Source organism: Tachyglossus aculeatus, chromosome 18 (assembly GCF_015852505.1).
Source record: "Tachyglossus aculeatus isolate mTacAcu1 chromosome 18, mTacAcu1.pri, whole genome shotgun sequence".
Taxonomy (NCBI): domain Eukaryota; kingdom Metazoa; phylum Chordata; class Mammalia; order Monotremata; family Tachyglossidae; genus Tachyglossus; species Tachyglossus aculeatus.
This window is the reverse complement of record NC_052083.1, coordinates 30,499,610-30,522,049: the sequence shown is the minus strand read 5'-3', so window position 1 is coordinate 30,522,049 and position 22,440 is coordinate 30,499,610. Positions and strand designations below refer to the sequence as shown.

General features: G+C 46.9%; 1 protein-coding gene and 1 pseudogene across 1 annotated transcript in view; one reads left to right on the top strand and one right to left on the bottom strand.

The window, feature by feature from the left end:
* The window catches only part of LOC119940291, a 76,959-nt pseudogene that overhangs the window by 47,789 nt on the left and 6,730 nt on the right, over positions 1–22,440 (bottom strand).
* DIPK2B (divergent protein kinase domain 2B) overlaps positions 18,720–22,440 on the top strand; it is a 31,893-nt gene continuing 28,172 nt past the window's right edge. Inside the window, exon 1 of the mRNA XM_038760471.1 lies at positions 18,720–19,073. Coding sequence (XP_038616399.1) covers positions 18,844–19,073 — 230 coding nt within the window. The 5' untranslated portion in view covers positions 18,720–18,843. The remainder of the gene's footprint in view (positions 19,074–22,440) is intronic.

Sequence of the window (22,440 nt, the reverse complement as noted above, 5' to 3'; positions counted from 1 at the left end):
TCTATATGTGGCCGATTTGTACATCCCAAGTGCTTAGTACAGTGCTCTGCACACAGGAAGCGCTCAATAAATACGACTGAATGAATGAAAGAAAGGGAAGTTTAGGAACTAGCACCGGCTAAGGGACCTGGCACAAGATTTCCAATCTCTCCTCTTCACTGTCATTAATGAAATCCACGAGCAAACATTTCTCTGACGGCTATTGGAGCACCAAGGAAAAACTGAACTGGAAGAATCAGAAGCCCTCCCTTGGAGTTTCTCACCTCTGCGCTGCATGCTCAGCTGGAGGAGAGACCCTCTAGATTACATTTCAGAAGAGCCATCCAACAAGATCCTTCTCCATTTTCTCACCACCGAGGCAGAGGTACGACCGAAAGACTCTCCCTAGTGAAATAAAATGCCATTGTTTCCTGCTCTGTACGGCACCACAAGCAAATGGGAAACGGAATCCTTTGCTCAGGGATAATGCCATCCTAACCCCAGGGGAGAGCCCAGCCGGCAAGAGACCTAACCACCCTACCAGAAGACAGATGGTGCGTCCTGGTGGAAAGAGCACATGACTGTGAGCCCACTGTTGGGTAGGGACTGTCTCTATATGTTGCCGATTTGTACTTCCCAAGCGCTTAGTACAGTGCTCTGCACACAGTAAGCGCTCAATAAATACGATTGATGATGATGACTGAGAATCAAGAGACCAGGGCTCTAATCCTACTTCTGACACTGGCCCGTTTGGTGACCTGGGAAAATCCACTTAACCTCCCTGCGCCTTAGTTTCTTCTCCTGTATTACAGGGATGAGGTAAAATGGGGAGAAAATACCGGCTCTCCCTCCGTCAGACGGAGAACCCCATTTGGGAAAGGGACTGACTGGTCCAACCTGATGATCTTCAACCTGCCCTAGTGCTTAGGACAGCTCTTGGCACACAGAAAGCAGCGAAAAGTACCCTCATTATTATTATTATTCCCGCTCTCCTGCCCTCTTAGACTGTGAACCATTGCCGACTACCTCAGCTGTAGCAGCTGGGGGTGGGAAAAAGGAGGTGACAGAAGGGATGGAGGGTAGTGGCCCTAATAGCCAAGTCTTTCAGCTATTCCAGGAGCCTTCAGGCAGGGAAGGGAAAGTAAAAGGAAGTATGTTGGGGGGGAGGAGGAAGCGCAGGGTGGCGGGAAGGGTCCCCTCTCGAGCCTCCCCCCAATTCCCACAGCCGTTCCAGGCGGACCTCCACGGCTGTGGCAGGTCTGGGAAAGGAGCCAGCCCAGCCCAGTGCCACTCCTGTATCAGTGTAAAAAAATAAAGGCTAAAATCAGTGCCTGGCTGGGGAGGAGAGGAAGTGGTTGCCAGGGGGACTGCAGGAAGGTTGGGGGACCCAGGGGATGGGAAGGAAGCCTGGGAGCTGAGGGAAATGAGGAAACAATTTGTGAGACGAGGCGGCTGTTTAAAGAGGAAACCACCCCACTCGAACCCACCCGTGAGTCCATTTTTTGTCAAAGATAATAAAGGATTTAAAAATGTGTCTGTAATTTTCATATCATCTGTAAGTACAGGGAATGTACACTGAACAGTACAAAAATGGGGCAATGTTTCCTTGGGTACTGTATTTTTAACCTTTTCGGTGATTTTTGTGTCAATATGATTGCTGTTTACAAGTATGTTAAAGTAGCCGTATTACTCACCCATAATTGATGGAGTTGACAATTCTGAGTAAATGATTCAGGAGCCAATGCCCTTCCTGCCATTTATTAGATCCTTCCTATGAGAAAACTGGCTCTGGTTTATGTTTTGACTCCAGGTACTGCTTTCTGGAACCAACTGGGTTGCAAGTCTGCCTGTATCTAGCCATTTATTTATCTATTCATCTTTCCACCCTCTATTTCTAGTGGTCAGAAGCAGTGTGGCCTAATGGAGCTACCACACGACAGAGAATCAGGAGATCCGGTTCTAATCCCAGCTCTGCCACTTGCCCGCTGGGTGACTTGGAGCAGGTCACTTGACTTCTCTGAGCCTGTCATCTTCCCTTTAGACTTTAAGCCCTGTGCGGGGCGGAGACTGTGCCTGATCTGACTGTATTCTATCTTACCCCAACTTATGGCCCACTGTAGTAATAGTAGTATTCATTAAGCTTTGACTTTGTGCACAGCACAAAAAGTGCTTAACAAATGCAGCAGTTGGCATCAGCATCTAACTTTTGTCCGGCTTCCGCCATTTGTGAGCAATTTATACTGGCCCGTCTACCGTATTATACTTAATCCAATGCCAGTACCATTCTCTGGACACAGCAGATGCTCATTTATAAATAAGACCAACTGATCAGAAATCTTTAGAATTTTGCTTGCCATAAAACAGCACTGAAGGAGGAACTGAAGGAATTGCAGAGGAAGGGTAAAGGCCAGTCTCTATGCTGGAGGAGTTTGCTCTCTCACCCCCAAAACAGGGGTAGAGAACAGATGACTGATTATTTGGAACCAGCCAGGCACACCTGAATGAGCCTGAAACCCAGACTTGACAGAAATCAGGCGGTGGGCAAGTAGAAATACTCTGGAAAAGGGTGAGAGAGTGATGTTTGTGGCCCTAACTACATCTGTTTATATATATTTATGATCTTTGTTAAACACTTACTGTGTGTCTAGGCCTTGGGGTAGATACAAGTTAATCAGGCTGGATGAAGTCCCTGTACCACAAGGGGTTCACAGTCAAGGTAGAAGAGAGAACAAGTATTGAATCTCTATTTTGCAGCTGAGGAAACTGAGGCACCGAAGAATTAACGATGATGATATTTAAGTGCTTACTACGTGCCAAGCACTGTTAGTGACTTGTCCAAGGTCTCACAATAGGCAAGCGGGGGTGGGGGAGGAGGGGGGATTAGAATCCAGGTCCTCTGGCTCCCAGGCCAGTGCTACATTCCCTAGGCCTTGCTGCTTCCCAAGGAAGCTACCTTCATAATCTGGGGGCAATCACCTCTTTAATTCAATGGAATAATGGTTGTGAGTAGGATGGTTCGGAAGGCTCTCAACTGTAGTGGTTGGTCGGCCAGACCCAAGATAGCACCGAACAAACCCCTCCCTCAGCCCCACAGGACTTGTGTACAAATCTGTAATTTATTTTGTTCTCTGTCTCCCCCTTTTAGACTGTGAGCCCACTATTGGGTAGGGACTGTCTCTAGATGTTGCCAATTTGTACTTCCCAAGCGCTTAGTACAGTGCTCTGCACATAGTAAGCGCTCAATAAATACGATTGATGATGATGATGATGATGGTGAAGAGGATGGTGAAGAGGATGGTGAAGAGGATGGTGAAGATGATGGCCAGACTCTGGACTTCCACTCTCAAAAGAAATGCATTTCTGTAAAAACCCACATGTTAATACTGGGCATTAAAAGAACCCACAATTATGATGCTCTATAAGCTTTTAACCAATTTATCAACCACTGTCATCTCCAAGTCTGCCCCGTTGCTATCTTCCTTTCATTAGTGATTTGTATTCACGGTTACATTTCTACCCACCCTGCCTTTGTCCAGGTTAGCCCTTATTTTATATCGCATCCATATTTCCAACCTCCATTGGCCTCTCTGCATTACTCCTCTACCTCATTAGAGCTTGGAACACTTCCCAATTCAGCATCAGCTGCAAATTTAATTAACATGCCATGTAACCCTTCTTTATGGCACTAATAGAGATGCTAATTAAAATCAGAAGCAAGCCTAATTCTCGGGCCGCTCCTGCCCCATCTCAATAGATTGCCATTTACGAACTCCCATTCACAGTTCTTCAGCCCAGGCTCATTTCCAAGCCAATTTGAATGCCATTTTCCAGAGATGAAATATCCTTTTCTCTTCCACAGTACAAAGGTATTACCGCCACCGCGCTTCCATCATTTGGAATTTTGGTAGGCTGTGATCAGGTGTGGTGGTTCCCTGGCCTGGCTTCTCTATAAATCGTCACGGATTATTTTCCGTGGTTTTCTTTACCAACATTAGTCATCTACAGGGCTTTCTCCTAAGGCTCGTTTCATGGTTTTGCGTTCCTCTGTCTTGAAAGGTAGACCTGCTTTTGGAGTTCCTTTCTGTACTGAATTGCCCATCACCAGCAAGACTCACACTGGTGGCTCAATCTCTTCCACCTGGTCTGTGCCTTTGTGGGCCAATCCATCAATGGTATTTACTGAACATTTACCGGGATGCTGAACACTCCACTAATCAATCGATGGTATTTATTCTAGACTATTCACAGTCTTCTAGACTGTGAGCCCACTGTTGGGTAGGGACCGTCTCTATATGTTGCCAACTTGGACTTCCCAAGCGCTTAGTACAGTGCTGTGCACACAGTAAGTGCTCAATAAATACGATTGATTGATTGATTGATTGAGTGCAGCAGTTGGGAGGGTACCACAGATGAAGCAGACATGATTCCCTGCCCTCAAGAAGCTTACAATCTAGTGGTCCAGTCTGGAGGCAGGTAAAAGGAGGGAGGCATTTCCTCTGTGCCTCAGCTTCCTTACCGGTAAAACAGGGATTATAAATCCTATTCCATCCTGGGTAGACTGTGAACCTCATGTGGGACAGGGACTGTGTCAATCAATCAATCAATCAATCGTATTTATTGAGCGCTTACTGTGTACAGAGCACTGTACTAAGCGCTTGGGAAGTCCAAGTTGGCAACATATAGAGACAGTCCCTACCCAACAGTGGGCTCACAGTCTAAAAGGGGGAGACAGAGAACAAAACCAAACATACTAACAAAATAAAATAAATAGAATAGATATGTACAGGTAAAATAAATAAAGAGTAATAAATATGTACAAACATATATACATATATACAGGTGCTGTGGGGAAGGGAAGGAGGTAAGATGGGGGGATGGAGAGGGGGACGAGGGGGAGAGGATGGAAGGGGCTCAGTCAGGGAACAGTGCTTGGCACATAGTAAGCACTTAAATGCCTTGATTATTATTAATGGACTGGTGACAAAATCTTGGATGTCTTCTAGCCTTCTTCACGGACCCATCCATTGGTACAGTTAATCTTCCTGCAATCAATCCATCGATATAGCTACCTATATATATATAGGTATATATATATATATATATACATTTCTTTTTTTTACCACATATACATGAGTCCCAGACCGGTGCACTTTCCACTAGGCTACTCTGCTGCTCTAGCATTCAACTGCTTCGAGGGGTTGGGATTCACCTCACCACCTCCTTGGCACTGGTGAGAAGTAGCTGGCCCAACTGCACAGAAATGATCATCAAAAAGAGCCCTAAACCCAGCTCTCACAAGAGCTGCCGGATCTCACGACTCCTTGCGAATTTGCCGGCTTTAATCTGAGTCCTAAAAGAGGCTCTGGATTAGCATTTCTGCCAGACAACACTGTGTGATGGGTGATCTGTCCCCTTGTTTCCTTTCCTAATTCCTCCTGCCCGTGATTCACTTGCACTTTTTCTTTTAATTGGTCTCTGTAACCTCCGCTGACACTCTGCTATATGGCTATCTGGAAAACACTGGCAGGCATGGAGCTGAAGCAAATAAAATTGCACCTCCGATATATGTGACGTATATAAGTGCATTAATGTATTGAATTACAGCAGATAAACACAATTAGCCCCAGAGGCTGGTATGCATTTCAAACTACTTGTCTAACTAGCTTTAGCAGTGAATTTTATTTTCATATCTGGAGCTACGGAGGGAAAGTTTTAACCATGACCATTACTCTCCTAAGAATACAATAATAATAACCATAATGAAACTTATGGTACTTGTGAAGCGTGGCTGAGTGGCAAGAGCACGGGCTGGAGTCAGAGGTCACGGGTTCAAATTCCGGCTCCGCCAATTGTCAGCCGTGTGACTTTGGGCAAGTCACTTAACTTCTCTGTGCCTCAGTTCCCTCATCTGTAAAATGGGGATGAAGACTGTGAGCCCACCGTGGGACAACCTGATCACCTTGTAACCTCCCCAGCGCTTAGACCAGTGCTTTGCACATAGTAAGCGCTTAATAAATGCCATCATTATGTGCCAAGCACTGTTCTAAGCACTGATCACTGGCCCTCAAGAAAGGCTTGAAGTCTACCATAGCAACTTGAAAAGAAATGGAGCTAACTAAAAACCTCAAGAGTTGGTTTGACCTGAGCAAGATTTAAGGTTTAAGAAAAGGCCGAATGCCTCACCAAGACCATTACGATTGGTGCTGCTTTCGCTTTCACTTCCTCATTTCACAATTCTCTCGAAGCTTTCGGCCGAAACGCAGCCATTCCTTGCTTGTCTTGCTAGTCCTTGTGATGCGGCTGTCTCCCTGTTTTCAGCCGAGAAGCCATATGGTCTGAATCTTTGCTTTACAGCATTCTTTAAATGTTTTCCCTATCTGCCTTGCTTTCGTGGTCCCGATTTCAACTCACCATACAGCAACTGTGTGTGGGCATCCAATATCCATTCTATCATGTGAGAACATGTCCCACCCAGTAAAGTGGTGTTGAAGAGAGCACAGTTTCTGTTCTACGATCTCAATGTCTGGATCCCATCTTGCCCTTTGATGCTGACTGCAGGGATCACATCTACTCTACTAAACTCTCCCAAGTGCTTAATATCATGCTCTGCACACGAGTGAGTGCTCAAAAAATGCCACCGATTGACTCAGCAGGTTCATAGTGCTCAAGGAATCCTTCCGATAAACATGTTAAGTCCCATTTTTATACCAAAACTCCTCCTGGGTGAGGAATACTCACCTCTCCGTACCTCGTTCTCGCCTGTCCCGCCATCGACCCCCGGCCCACGTCATCCCCCGGGCCTGGAATGCCCTCCCTCTGCCCCTCCACCAAGCTAGCTCTCTTCCTCCCTTCAAGGCCGTGCTGAGAGCTCACCTCCTCCAGGAGGCCTTCCCAGACTGAGCCCCTTCCTTCCTCTCCCCCTCGTCCCCCTCTCCATCCCCCATCTTACCTCCTTCCCTTCCCCACAGCACCTGTATATATGTATATATGTTTGTACATATTTATTACTCTATTTATTTATTTATTTATTTTACTTGTACATATCTATTCTATTTATTTTATTTTGTTAGTATGTTTGGTTTTGTTCTCTGTCTCCCCCTTTTAGACTGTGAGCCCAATGTTGGGTAGGGACTGTCTCTATATGTTGCCAATTTGTATTTCCCAAGCACTTGGTACAGTGCTCTGCACATAGTAAGCGCTCACTAAATACGATTGATGATGATGATGATGAATACGGCATCTTTCAGTCATTAGGTGATTTCAAAGATCAAATTAAGCCTGTGCAGAATGATGCAGGGCACGTAGGGTTAGGAAACTCACAGTCCATGCAAGGTTGACAAGTTCCACAGGCCGGACCCGGCAGTAAAACTCTGTAGCTGCCTAAGTTTGAAGATTGAGTCCGTGGAACAGGGTCACAGCATGATGGCACACAGGGGCTACTACTGAGAAGTGTGACCATCTTCTTCCAAGGGAACACCAACAGCCATAAACCACCTTAACAAATCAAACACCCTGACATTTCTCCAACCAGAAAGAAAATAGGTAACGGGAGCCCCTTCTAGCTGGCAATCTGTAACAATAATAATAATAATAATGACGATGGCATTTATTAAGCACTTACTATGTGCAAAGCACTGTTCTAAGCGCTGGGGAGGATACAAGGTCATCAGGTTGTCCCACGGGGGGCTCACAGTCTTCATCCCCATTTTCCAGATGAGGTAACTGAGGCCCAGAGAAGTGAAGTGACTTGCCCAAAGTCACCCAGCTGACAATGCAGGGCAGGATATCACCATCCTTACCGCGTTTGTACTAACAGACTAGAACTTGAGGTCGGCCCCTTTCTTCACCCAGCGAAAAACAATTCCTTTTTGGTTTCAGGAGCACAACAGTGTGCATGTGGGCCCTGGTACGGAGCTCCAGTCCAAGACACCGACATTCTGGAGATTTCTACCTCCAGGTCAATCAGAGAAACCGGAGAAATACCGCTGGGTTCTCTCAATAGCCAAGTTAGCTCAGTGGGCAAAGAATGCCCCAACTGCTCTTCTTAACATCTGTATTCAAGTTCAAGGTAATTCTATTCAACAAACTCATTTTTCCTCTAATTACCCTTGTAGACCTGCCTACGAATCTATAGAAAGCTCTTGAGCTTCCCTTCCCGTAATTCATCTCAGGCCTATTGCTATGATTTGATTCTAATGCTCCTGGATCCTTTGATACTGTTGTCCGGGAAAACTACCTCTGAAACCACACTTCATAACGTACTAGTGTTTAGTAAACCCCCTCTGTGTGCCGAACACTGCATTTGGCCCTGGGGGAAAAAATACAGGGGTGAGAACGAGACACGGACCCTGGTCCCTAAGGAGCTCATAATAACGGGGAGGTAACAGGTAGGCAACAGACCCATGTTGAAACAATAAAAACCAGAAACCATATAAAAGACAGGAATGACGATAAGCACAAAAGAGTGTCAGGACACTGCGGCTGGAGGAGCAGAGATTGGGCTCCTTGTGGTTCAGAGCCAAAGTCACAATCGCGACCTTTCCAACAGCCAAGATGGATGTTCCGGTGGCATGGGGGCCTCTCTCTCAGGGAGAAGGCCCTGGAGATCAGCTGTCGCACCTCACATCTATTTCTTCACTCTCCTGACTGGAGAGGAATCTACCGCCTATGATAGTTGCCTAGTCACGGAGTTGCAATCTTCCATCATGTCCCCGTTCAGGCATTATTCTTCCAGACGCAAGGGCCGTAATCCTCTCAGCCTCCCCTCGTTTGGGTAGGCTGGGCATTCATTCATTCATATTTATTGAGCGCTTACTCTATGCATTGTACTAAGCACTTGAGAGAGTACAAGACAACAATAAACAGACACAGTCCCTGCCCACAACAAGTTTACCATCTAGAGAGCTTTGTCTTTTCCAAGATGCGGCTGTCAGGGTGGCTGGGACTGGCCTCGGAATATCTGCCCCCTCCTTCTCCCCAAGCCGGGGGAGGACCTGGCTCTTCTCCCCCACATCTCCATCCGAGATGGCAGCTGCACGGCCTTCCACCTGGTCACTGACCAAAAACTAGCTGCACAGCCTCTCCAGCAAGCTTAACTAAGACCGAACCAAGGCCTAAAATCCTTTCCAGTGGAGAATCTCATCATTCAATCAATCAATCAATCGTATTTATTGAGCGCTTACTATGTGCAGAGCACTGTACTAAGTGCTTGGGAAGTACAAATTGGCAACACAGAGACAGTCCCTACCCAACAGTGGGCTCACAGTCTAAAAGGGGGAGACAGAGAACAGAACCAAACATACCAACAAAATAAAATAAATAGGATAGAAATGTATAAGTAAAATAAATACATAAATAGAGTAATAAATATGTACAACCATATATACATATATACAGGTGCTGTGGGGAGGGGAAGGAGGTAAGATGGGGGGATGGAGAGGGGGGCGAGGGGGAGAGGAAGGCAGGGGCTCAGTCTGGGAAGGCCTCCTGGAGGAGGTGAGCTCTCAGCAGGGCCTTGAAGGGAGGAAGAGAGCTAGCTTGGCGGAGGGGCAGAGGGAGGGCATTCAAAATCCTCTTCCACTCTCAAAGCCACCAGACTCTCTTGCCCATTTGGAAAAGCAGAAACCCCAGTGCGGGTGAAAGCCAGAGATGAAGTGATGCCAAGAGCAACTGGCACCCTAGTCCTGTCACAAAACGCTAGGACCCTTTCCTTGCGGTGTGTGGCCCCTCAAAGGAGACTCCCTGAAAACCAATCCATCAATGGTATACACTGAGTGCTTACTATTGGCAGAGCACTGTTCTAAGCGCTCGGGAGAGCACAATACAATGGAATTAGAGGAGACTTCCTAGTCCACGGAAGACAAGCACTGGAGGTTTACCTGTGGGGCTTCAGCCTAGAGTTGGGTCTTGAGGTTGGGTCTTGAGGTCTTTTAGACTGTGAGCCCACTGTTGGGTAGGGACTGTCTCTATATGTTGCCAACTTGTACTTCCCAAGCGCTTAGTACAGTTCTCTGCACACAGTAAGCGCTCAATAAATACAATTGATTGATTGATTGATTGAGGGACTCTTGGACTTGACCTCAGGCACACTCAACTAGCAAAGGAGAAGACTGGGCTGTTCTGCAATTGATTTTCCCATTTGGGACTTGATTTTGTGTGGATGTGTGTATTGGGCGGGGGGCTTAACTTTCATCGTTAGGGTCTCAGCCCCCAATATGGCGCCTGGTGATTTAACTAAGGGTCAGTGAATTTACCTACAAGGGCTCCGAGGAGTCTCTCTGTGCAGTCAGGCACTGGGCCAATGCCATGGGGGAGTTGTGTTTAGCTAATGAAGCTTGAAGTCGCTTTTACTCAACCGCATTCACCGAAATGTGCCTGGGGACATTTTACAACAAGAGCGTCTTAGCCATTGAAAAAGCACACAAATAGGAAAATAAATGTGTTTTTCTTCCATGGAGCAGAGGCAAGGACAAAGCAGAATGGCGAGGCAGACACTGAATCAGTGGCTGGTGGCTGGCTCCATTTCCATGGAAACAGAAGTTGGAGTGGTAAAAATAAAGACTTTTAGACCGGGGAGCTATATGAGAAAAATGACATGAGCGAAGCCTCCCACACTGAAGCGGCCCTGACCCTCGCCGACGTCGGGGACAGCCAGGGACCTCACTCAGCTCAGAGCTCAGCTCCTGAGCGTCTTGCACCTGGTGGGCATCCCCGTTGGCTACCCGGAAAACCCAGCCATGGTAAGGCAGAGACTCCGCGATCATCAGCGCCCACTTCACGGGGGGCGATGGAGAAATTCATCTCCACAGCGCTGTGACACAGACTCCCACTCTTGCTCACCCCCGGTTTCCGATGAGACCCGAGGGTTCCCAAGCAGGGTTGGGAAGACCTCCCCCGCCCCAGTAATGGTAGCTTTCCAACCTGTTAACTCCCCGTTCTCTTCCACCCTAAAACCTCTGGCCCTCCGCTCCACTCTTGAGCTCCATGTGCAAAATTGGCCATCGTGCTGCCGTATCTACCACACAGGCCCTGTGGGAAGTAGGAAAGCTACATGAAAAGCTGAAGCCTTGTCTGCAGCATCCTTTTTCTCTTTCAGAAAAATAAAACACTTTGGAGAGAGCTTTTTTTTTCCTCGTAAAATGTGCATTAATTTTTTAAAAAGTTATATTTGATGGGGAATTCAGATGTATCCTCTTCCTGGTATGCAGAAGGGGCCCTACAAGCCCTCTGTGGGCTTGTCTGATAGGATTGCTTTATATCTACCCCAGGGGCTTAGCACAGTGCATAGCACACAGTAAGCACTTATTATTATTATAACACAACTGGGTGATTATATAGGGTAATGGCCTGAGGCATTTGCCATTAGCTGCACATCTTAATTGGATACACATCTTCATCATCGTTCTAGTGATAATAAATGACTATGGTGGCTCTGCGGCAACTACTGTGCTAACTGTTGGGGTAGAAAAGTGAAAATCACATCTAACAATCCCTGTCCCACACAGGGCTCACCATCAAAGGGAGGAAGGGGAAATAGTTTATCCCCATTTTACAGGTGAGGAAACTGAGGCACAGAGCGGTTAAGTGACTTGCCCAAGGCCACACAAGCGGTAGAGCCAGAACTAGAACCCGGGTCTCCTGATTCCCAGCCCCAGATTCTACCCACTTGCCCACCCAGTTTCATAAAGGCCCGTTTTCCCCGTTATAACCACCAACCAGCTTATCAACAACAAAAATTTCAAGATAACAGCTCATGACATTGAGTAAGGGCTTTCAAAAGCATGTGACTGTTCAGTCCTGTTCAATTCCCATTTGCTCCACTGCTTAGACTCTCAACTCTTGATGAGGGACGGGGATGGTGTCCAATGGTGTCCAACCTGACTGACTTCTATCTACCCCGTTGTAAGTATTTAACAAGTATTATCTTTATTACCGTTATTATTATTATCATAACTAGGTATAGGTCACCTCAATGATCATGGCTCATGTCATTTGACTGGTCAGGCCACCTTTTTCACAACTTCCCATCTGAACACACACAAAAAAACCAAACTCCCTGACCATTATCACCATGAAGAAAAGGCGGGAGGAAAACATCTTTAGCAAACTGGAGGATGGGTTTAAGGAAACTGATGGGTGCCACTCTTTCTCCTCACAAAGGTGTTTGCCTTGGGTACCATGACTCATGATGATCCGTTGCCATAGTTGCGAGGTATGGTTACCAAGGCAACCTGACTTTATAGACAGAAAAACAGAAAAAGAATAGTTCATGACCAATAAGTTTGGAGATTTTTTTTTGGTCTGTCTTGTCATCTCTACCAGAGAGAAACTATTTTTGAAGTGTTTTAAAAGAAGCCTCTGTGTATTTCCTCCTCCTCCTCTAAGCCAGCCATGGCTCTGAGCTCAGCAGGCACTCAATAAATGCAACTGCTGATGTTTGATGAGAGATACAGTTCGCAACCCAACCCCGCCAACCCTTTGGCATCAGGCAAGGCCGAGCCAAAGTGAAGACTTTCACCTGTGAGCACGTTTCTGGAATGTCAGCCCAGCACTCTGGTGCTTTTAAAGCGCTGAAATAACAGCCCCGGGTTTGTCGCTGCGGCAAATGCCAAGCCCAAACCTGAAGGTGCCAAGACCTATCTGTTGGAAAGCTGCTTAAACACCACCTTACGCCCTTGAGACCCACGGTAATCCTAAGAGGAGCAGTGAGGCCTAGTGGAAACAGCACAGAATTGGCAGGCAGAAGACTGGCTTTCAACCCCAGCTCTACCCCTTGCTTGTAGTGTGACCTTGGGCAAGTCATTTAACTTCTCTGTACTTCGGTTTCCTCGTTTTTAAAATGGGGATAAAATACCTGTTCTCCCTCTCCCTTTGTCTATGGGCCAAGGACTGTGTCTGATCCAAATACACTGAATCTACCCTAGTATGTAGCATGGTGTGTGTACATCTGTTACTGAGCAGTGTAGCCCAGTGGAAAGAGCACACGCCTGAGAGTCAGAGAACCCGAGTTCTAATCCCAGCTCCACCCTTTGTCTGCTGTGGACCGTGAGCAAATTGCTTAAATTTTCCATGCCTCAATTCTCTCATCTGCAAAATGGGGTTCAATACCTGTTCTACCTCCTACTTAGACTTTGAGCCCTACGTGGGACTTGATTATCTTGTATCTACCCCGGTGCTTGGCACACAGCAAGGACCTAAATGCCAAATTATTATTATTACTATAATTATTATTATAGCTGAAGAGCGAAAAACAAAGCCCCATGATCCTCCAATCCTGCTGTCTACACAGGAGACAATCCAGTCTTTCCTCTCTCTATTTTTGTATTTAAAATAAAAATCCATCTGGGATAAAAATAAGCCAGCATGAGTTAGAAGGAGAAGTATGGAAAATAGCAAAAAGTCATAGTTGAAGCTATCATAAAATCAGGGCCACCAGATAGGGACCATATCAACTCAAGACACCTGTCAGCTGCCTCGAACATATCTTCTGAGAAAACGATGAATATTTCAACAGGGATCACTAGCAGCCCTAAATTAAACTTGACTAGAATGTTGAGATTTTTTCTTAATCTGAAGGTTAAATTGACTTTTTACAGTCCTTCCATTTAGGATAAAAATAAAATGAGACTTGTACTTCACATTTTTAGCCTTGCCTATGACAAAATGGTCTTCAGGGAAGAGGGAGTTTTCAGATTAGCCAGAATGGAAATGCCTTGACAAGATACCTTTCTCTCGGTGTCAGGGTTCATACAACTTGGGCTAGATGTTGACTGGTTCCCTTGGGATCTGGAGAATCAGCAGGATGCTGCCAGGCTGAGCTGCCAAACTGGAGTTTGAAATTCTGGATTCCATAATTTTCTGAAAAAAGGTGAACAAAAGAGAGAGCCCATAATAAGGTACTCAGCAGTCATAGTAGTAATAGCATCTCTTGAGCGGCTTCTTGGTGCAGAGCACTGCACAGAAATGGTGAGGGACATATTCTCTTCCCACAAGGAGCTTACACTCCACAGGGGAGACAAATATAAAATGATTTATCAATATTTTATAGAATTTATCAACAGCATTTGTAGCCACCATTTGAAGAGGACTTTTAAAACTGTAATTTTCTTCTTCTCCGGTTACAAAGGGCCTTTTTACTCCTTTCCACATAAGAATGCATTGCTTGTATTTTTCAATTATTATGTGCTTACTATATGCTAATCAATCAATGGTATTTATTGAGCACTTTTTGTGTGCAGAGCACTGTACTAAAAGTTTGGGAGAGAGCAACACAAGGGATCCCTGCCCCAAGAGGTCTAGACTGTAGCAGTCTAAAAGGGGAGATTATGGCCTCGAGGGGACAGGTATGACATAATCACACGCAGGTGCCGTCCCAATCGGTGCATTCAAACTAAGGGGGAAGAGTCAGTACTATACCCCCATTTTACGGATGAAGCAACTGAGGCCCGGAGAAGCTGAGGAAGCAGTGTGCCCTAGTGGATAGAGCACAGGCCTGAGACTCAGAAGGACCTGTGTTCGAATCCTGGCTTCACCACTCGCCTGCTGTGTGACCACGGGAGAGTCACTTCACTTCCTCTATGCCTCGGTTACCCCATCTGTATAATGGGGACTAAGACTGTGAGCCTCATCTAGGACAGGGACTGTGTCCAACTCGATTTACTTGTATCCACCCTAGTGCTTAGTACAGTGCCTGGCACACAGTAAGTGCTTAACACTATTATTATTATTATTATTATTATTATTATTATCACTGACTTGTCCAAGATCATTCAAAAAGCCAGTGGCAAAGCCGGTCTTCTGACACCCAGTCCCAGGTTTTTCCCCCATAAAGCCACACTACTCCTCCGGAGCAAGCGATAAGAGAATCAGCTGGTCACAGTGCAACCTCGGACCGTTCTACTCCCAACGTGGGCTTTCAAAACTTTATACTTTGAACACAGATGCCCCTTTAAAGAAACACATCTCCCACACCGCCCGTTTGTCGGGAGACTCGACTTCACGCCACGTGACTATCTGAACCATCCCGAGGGGCACCGAATCAGAGAGTTGCCTGCAAATCGTGGCCAAGCGGCACCGAGCTAAATGCAGAACAGGCCCTGAGCTGCACCCACCGCCCGAGGAAGCCTGGATTAGCCGTGTTTTCCCTAAAGCCAGCTGGAAAGGAACTCGGTGGCTGGGGCTCGGCTCGGAGAATCGATTCCCGGCCTCTGTCTGTGGCTCTCTTATCTTGTCCTTCTGCAGCTGCTGCTACAGCCTACAGGGAGAAAACTATTTTAAAATGCTCCACACTGCCGAGACGGCAGATCATCTGGAGAAGAGAGTCAGATGCTGGTGGCAACGCGGCCCCTAAGGGAATGGCCGGTGTTTGCCCACCGGAGGCTGGAGTGCTGATGCAAAATCAGCCACACATCCACACACACGCACGCTGTTTTTTGTGCTGCAGCCTGGAAAGACACTTAGTGCTCACAAGCATCTCCTGAGCGATTGTTAAAGGGTCTCAGGAGACAGCAAGTGGAGGAGTCACCTGTCGAAAAGGGAACTGCCAGGATGGCAGCTCAGACCCCGCTCTGCTTTTTTGGCTTTACCCTCCCAAGAGAGAAAACCGTGTGTCTTTGGGCAGATCACATTGTAGCTTCTGCAGTTAACTCTGGGAAGGAACTCAGCTTGGAAGGGGTATTACTGGCTGGAGCACTCAATGGCCTCTGTGATAATGGTGGTATTTATTAAGCTTTCACTATGTGCCAAGCCCTGCGGGAGACACAAATTCATCAGGTTGGACACAGTCCCGGTCCCCCAGAGAGCTTACCGTCTAAAAGGGAGGGATAGGGAAGAGGTATTTTAATCCCCATTTTACAGATGAGGAAACTGGGTCGTGGAGCACATAAGTGCCTCGCCCCAGATGGCACAGCAGACAAGTGGTTGCTAGAATCCAAATTTCCTGACTCCTGTTCCTCTGCTCTTAAGATGAGACCGAGAGCCCTCTACAAACTACAGCGGTAAGACTATCTATTGACTATCGTTACCAAGCAGCATGGCTCAGTGGAAAGAGCACGGGCTTTGGAGTCAGGGGTCATGGGTTCAAATCCCGGCCCCGCCAAGTCTGCTGTGTGACCTTGGGCAAGTCACTTAACTTCTCTGAGCCTCAGTTACCTCATCTGTAAAATGGGGATTAAAGACTGTGAGCCCCACGTGGGACAACCTGATCACCCTGTATCCCCCCAGCGCTTAGAACAGTGCTCTGCATATAGTAAGCGCTTAACAAAATACCATTATTATTATTAATACTGGACGGAAATTGGAGTCAAGCGGGTAAGATGAAATGAGTCACTCACTACTCATCCCTGGAATAGTCTGTCTTCTGTAGAATACCTGTCTTCTGTAGAGAAGTAGTGTGGCTTTCAAAGAGTCCGGGCTTGGGAGTCGGAGATCATGGGTTCTAATCCTGACTCCACCACTTGTCAGCTGTGTGACTTTGGGCGAGTCAGTTAACTTCTCTGTGACCCAGTTACCTTATATGTAAAATGGGGATTAAGACTGTGAGCCCCACGTGACACAACTTGATTACCTTTGGAAGCAGCATGGCGCAGTGGAAAGAGCCCGGGCTTCGGAGTCAGAGGTCATGGGTTCAAATCCCGGCTCCGCCAGTTGTCAGCTGTGTGACTTTGGGCAAGTTACTTACTGGGCCTCAGTTCCCTCATCTGTAAAATGGGGATTAAGACTGTGAGCCCCACGTGGGACAACCTGATCACCTTGTAACCTTCCCAGTGCTTAGAACAGTGCTTTGCACATAGTAAGTGCTTAATAAATGCCATTATTAAAAATAGGCAAAGGTCCTCTGTGTTCCAATCCTGCTCCGCTGACTCCAAGAGGGTTAACTGGCCACGGGGTCAGGCGTGAATCCAGATCCTAATCTATGCAGTATAGCAGAGGCTGGCCTAAAATTGCCTGGCCACTGACATCTGGCCACTGATCTGAGAGCCACACAGATGATGCTGGGACCGGGGAACAGAGTTTAGGCCATCTCACTCGCCAGGGAAGCCATTCAGTATGTTTCCTCGATAAGCAGCATTTCCTTCTCGTTGGTGGTTTTGTTAAAGAGAAATTAAGTTGAATTTTCTCAGGAGGGAAACACAGTACTGGTTCCAAATTACTGGGCAGCCACACCCAGGGATCCAAATTCTGGAAGTATATTAGCAGATAGAAAACTAGCTGAGACTGGATTCTTCTGGGAAGCAGTGCGTGGTCTTAACTCTGTTGATTGTCGGTGTGTTTTAGGGCCAAGACCAAATGAAAAATTAAAAGGAAAAGATGAAAGAGGCACCTCCAACAGACCACCGTTGAAACGGACCCGTAGTCACCTGTCTCCTCCTTCTTTCCTTCAGTGGCAAAACCCAAGATATGCACTATTAAAGTTAATCATCACAAGTGTTTATTCGGCATCCTACAGAAGCAGAATGACCTGATAGAAAAGGTACAAGACTGGATGTCAGGGCATCTGGGTTCTAAACCCGACCACCGTTTGCCTGCTCTGTGACCTTTGGCAAGTCGCTTATCCTTTCCTCATCTGTAAAATAGGGATAAAATGCAAGTCCTCCCTCCCCTTAGAGAGCCTAAATGAGACAGGGACTGTGTCCGTTCTGCTTATTCTGTATCTCCCCAGCATGTAGTACAACACTTGCCACATAGTAGGCCCTTAACAGATGCCACAATTATCATTACACATGCCAAGCCCCAAAGGTGCTGGGGAAAACCAAACGAAAATCAGCAAACGTGATTTCTGTCGAAGAAGAGGTCACCATCTAAAGGCAGGGAGAGAGAGGCACCTACTCATAGTCTAATAAAGCAACTTTCAAAAATGACCGATAGCGTTCTTACTGACGAGGCACATCCGTAAGGACACTATCAGTCATTTTTGAAAGTTGCTTTATTAGAGTAGCGTCCAGTATGCTCGGTCAACATTCCCTCTAAAGAAGGCTGCCGATCCAGTCTGGAGGATGGGCTGCTCAGGGCAGAGGTCGGCCTGGGCCTCTGAGGGTTCCAGCTGGAGCTTGCAGTTGGAGAGCAGAGGACTGCTTTTTCCTTCTGTTCCTTGCCCCCCTGCCTTCGCAGAGGGCATGCACTCAGCCTGGTGGGTTGACCGGGGGTATCCAACCTTTCTTTGGGCAGTTAAAGCCATTCAAAGCAGGTGCTCTGATTTAGAGGCAAGTGAATGCTCGCCCGTGAAGTAAAATGTCAAGTGTCCACTAGGCCTCAGGGGGATTTCAGGAGTTTGGAGAAGCAATGAGAGCAACTGAGGCAAAACTGGGCCACACGCGGGCTTTGAGCCATTTTGGCCACCGTTTGCATGCGCGCACACCCAGAGGAAACGCCGAGGCAAAGGTTTGTCTCTGATCTTAAACATCCCTAGGTACGACTGCCGCCCCATCCCGGGAATAGTCAAAGGTCCTTTGTGTTCCCTTTCCTGCTGCTTCAGGATATCCTGGGTTTGTCTGCAGACTGTAGATGAGCACTGACCATTGTTCCCTCAGTCTGGGGATGGGTGGGTCAACACAGCTTGAAGCAGCTGCACCTAATGGAGGAAAGGTAACCATGGTAACCCACGTTATCAGCATCCTCCATGTATTTCCTCTCCTCCTGCCTGGTCCTCCCACCCCCGACTTCTTTTGAGCCACTCTTCTTCCTTCCCCAAACCAGAATTCTTCAGAACCAGTCGGTCCAGGGCATGGGAGAGTTCCCGATTCCTTCCAACCTAGTTCCTTTCGCCCGTTTCCCAGTTTCACCCTGAGACTGGGCAGACATGCAGCAAGAGTAGGCTGGACCGGGCTGAGCAAGGTGGACAGGCAGAACGGCGACTACGTGCTGTAGATGGGGCCCAGGCTGGGTTGTCGCCTTTTCTCTGCCGCGCTAAGCTGGATGACACTGCTTCAGTTTTTGACCCGGGGTTGCGGTCCCGTCGCAGACGCTTCCCTTGCTCCTTCCCCGGTGCCACGGGTCAAACCCAGCTACAGTTTTGACAGGACTTTCCTCGGACTTGATAAGTGCAATGCCTGCATCGGAACGTCCATTTGCAAGAAGTTCTTTAAGGAGGAGATAAGGTCAGAAACTCAGTCAAATACCTCTGAAAAGAAAAATGTGGTTTGCCGCATACTGAACTTGCCAGGAATTCTGGTGGAGAACAACTCAGGAGAGAATTAATGGGTGGGTTCTATAGGGGTGCAATTTGATCGTCGTAGGGATGGTCCGTTTTTTTTTTAAAGTCAGCTTTCAGCCCTCAATGTTCATTTTAAAGTTGACTTTTTAATGGAACTTTCCGACCTGTATATAGGCCCACGATGGACTGCTTTGTAGAAAAGAGCATGTCCCGTGGCTGAGTTCGCTGTGGGATTAGTCGCTTAGTATAGTGCCTGGCACAGAGTAAGAGCTTAACGAATACCATCATCATTATTATTATTATTTCATCTGTTAGCAAGTTTCCCGAGATGCAGCTGGAAGCAGTGGGAAAGCCTAACCATCAGAAAGCGCTCTGAACAGATAACGAACGGGGAGGATTTCATGACAGTAGCATTTATTGAGCACCCACTTGGTACTGTGCACTGTTTTGGGTGTCTGGGAAGCTCAGAATAGCAAAGCAATGTCTAGTGCAAATACTGTGCCTAGAAAGATGGTTGTGGGGCTTGTTCCGAAAAGGCTCGGGTCCCTAGAGTCGTACGTTCAAATCCCGCCCAAGATAGATGAATGGAAAACTTTTAACTGGGTGGCAGAAGCCAGCTCTACCAGGAGGAGATTAAACCACAAAGAGTGCTTTCTTTCTCCAAAACAGAGGCCTCCTCAGGTGAACCCTTGACAGATATGTCAGATCTCACTTCTAGTCTATTGCTGTACTCAGACAGCCAAATGATCAATTTGCAATGGAAGGTGTAGGAAGGCAAATCCGCATATACACTCTTCAGAGAAAGTCAATTTGTCGGTAGGATTTACGGAGTGCCTAGAGAGTGGGAAGCTGTACTAAGCGGTTGGGGAGGTACAGGCCACAATCCCAACTCGGCAGAAAGCTTGCTTATCGATGAGCAAAACAACCAGGGGATGGACCGGAGTCACTCGGGTAGATCCTTGGAGAACTACTGGGCCTGAATCTCTAGGCAAAACCCCATGCCCTGCAGCAGTTGCTAGAGTAGTAATTGGCTGAGTTTAAGGCTAAAAGATGGAACAAACTGCAGGCCTGGAAAAAACTGTTTAATGGCCAAATTACACATCCTATACCTGCAGCAAATATGGCTAAAAATACGGGTCAGATAATCAGGTGCCCTGGGCAGATGCTGTCGTAAAAAGCCCCCAGCCCTGACCACAAGGAACTTCCAGTCTAAATGCAGAAACAGCAGGATACCAGTTTACCCAAACTCATAAAATAAGGGGGAAGAGAACTTAAAGAGACATAAAGGCCTCCAGGAGGCCTTCCCAGACTGAGCCCCTTCCTTCCTCTCCCCCTCGTCCCCCCTCCATCCCCCCCTTACCTCCTTCCCTTCCCCACAGCACCTGTATATATGTATATGTGTTTGTACAGATTTATTACTCTATTTATTTATTTATTTTATTTGTACATATCTATTCTATTTATTTTATTTTGTTAGTATGTTTGGTTTTGTTCTCTGTCTCCCCCTTTTAGACTGTGAGCCCATTGTTGGGTAGGGACTGTCTCTATATGTTGCCAATTTGTACTTCCCAAGCGCTTAGTACAGTGCTCTGCACATAGTCAGCGCTCAATAAATACGATTGATGATGATGATGATGATGATAAACAGCTGTACACTATTTTATTCGAGATGCAGTGTTATCAAAGGGAAGTATACATTGCACGTAAGGAGTCTGGGCAATAGGGAGGTGGCCCTACAAGGCTTTTTTCAGGTGTTTTAACTGTACTTCATCTCTGCCACTGGTCTTCGGTGGGACCTTGGGCAAGTCACTTAACTTCTCTAGGCCTCTGTTTCTTCACCTGAAAAATGGGGATTCGATACCTGTTCGCCTTCCCTCAGACTGCGAGCTCCAGGCGGGACAGGGACTGTGTCCATTCTGCTTATCTTGTATCTACTCTAGTGCCTGGTGCATAGTTAGCACTTAAATACCACTATTATTATTATTATTTTTGCTTCTAAACAACTCTGTTCGGCTACTCCACACCGCACTTGAGTTGGCTTGGGACTTCAGCCTATGAGGATGGAGAGACGCTCAGAGAATACAATGGACTCTGGATCGGATTCTGAGATTGCCGGGGGCGAGGGAGAAATTTTTTGGCGTTTGCTCAACATCGAGCCGTTCTTTCACGGCTATTTAAAATGTACTTCCTGACCTCGGCCCTGGTTAGGCTATTAGGGCTATTGCAAGCATAATTCACCCACTGCATCAACCTGGTTCTTGAGGGAATGGTTCTGTTTTGAGAACTTCCTTCCCTTCTTGTTTTCCACCCTGAATTGCAAGGAGCCAGAAGAGTCTTACTACAATTCTCTAGGCACAGCATGGTCTCTCAGTGACACTCACATTCACAGATACAATCTCGTCGCCTGCAGCCTCGCCTTGGATGGGAAAAACAACTCTCTCTGGGTGCATGAATCAAATTATGAGATGTGAAAGTGGCTTCCCCTTGACTAACTCCGAGCACAGAATGTCATCCTTAGGGAAGTTTTTTTTCCCCCACTTACCCCAAGAGGAAGAACAAAGGCAGGCAGGTGAAGTAAGATGTTTGCCCAAGGACTCAGAGCCTTTCGTGATAGCATTCAGATGAGGATTCGGCATCTCTGTGAGGTCTCTGCCTGGTGACTGCATCAGTCGGCTTGTAGGCGAACGGGCCTGTAGAAGACAATTTCACCTGCTCACCTACAGTGCTTTGCATTCAGTAGGTGAGCATGAGTGAATGAGATTGTTGTGGGGAGGGAATGTATCTACCCACTCTGTATTATTATTATTACTATTATTATTATTGTATTTGTTAAGCACTTAATCTCTTCCAAGCACTGTTCGAAGCACTGGGGTAGATACAGGCTAATCAGGTTGGACACAGTCCCTGTCCCATATGGGGCTCACAGTCTTAATCCCAATTTTTCAGATGAGGTAACTCAGGAACAGAGAAGTTAGATTATACAGCAGACAAATGGCAGAGCTGGGATCAATTCTTGTGCTTCCCAAGCGCTTAGTAATAATAATAATCATAATAACAATGGCATTTATTAAGCGCTTACTACGTGCAAAGCACTGCTCTAAGCGCTGGGGAGGTTACAAGGTGATCAGGTTGTCCCACGGGGGGCTCACAGTCTTAATCCCCATTTGACAGATGAGGTAACTGAGGTGCAGAGAAGTGAAGTGACTTGCCCAAAGTCACACAGCTGACAAGTGGCGGAGCTGGAATTTGAACCCATGACCTCTGACTCCAAAGCCTGTGCCCTTTCCACTGGGCCACACTGCTTCTCTATG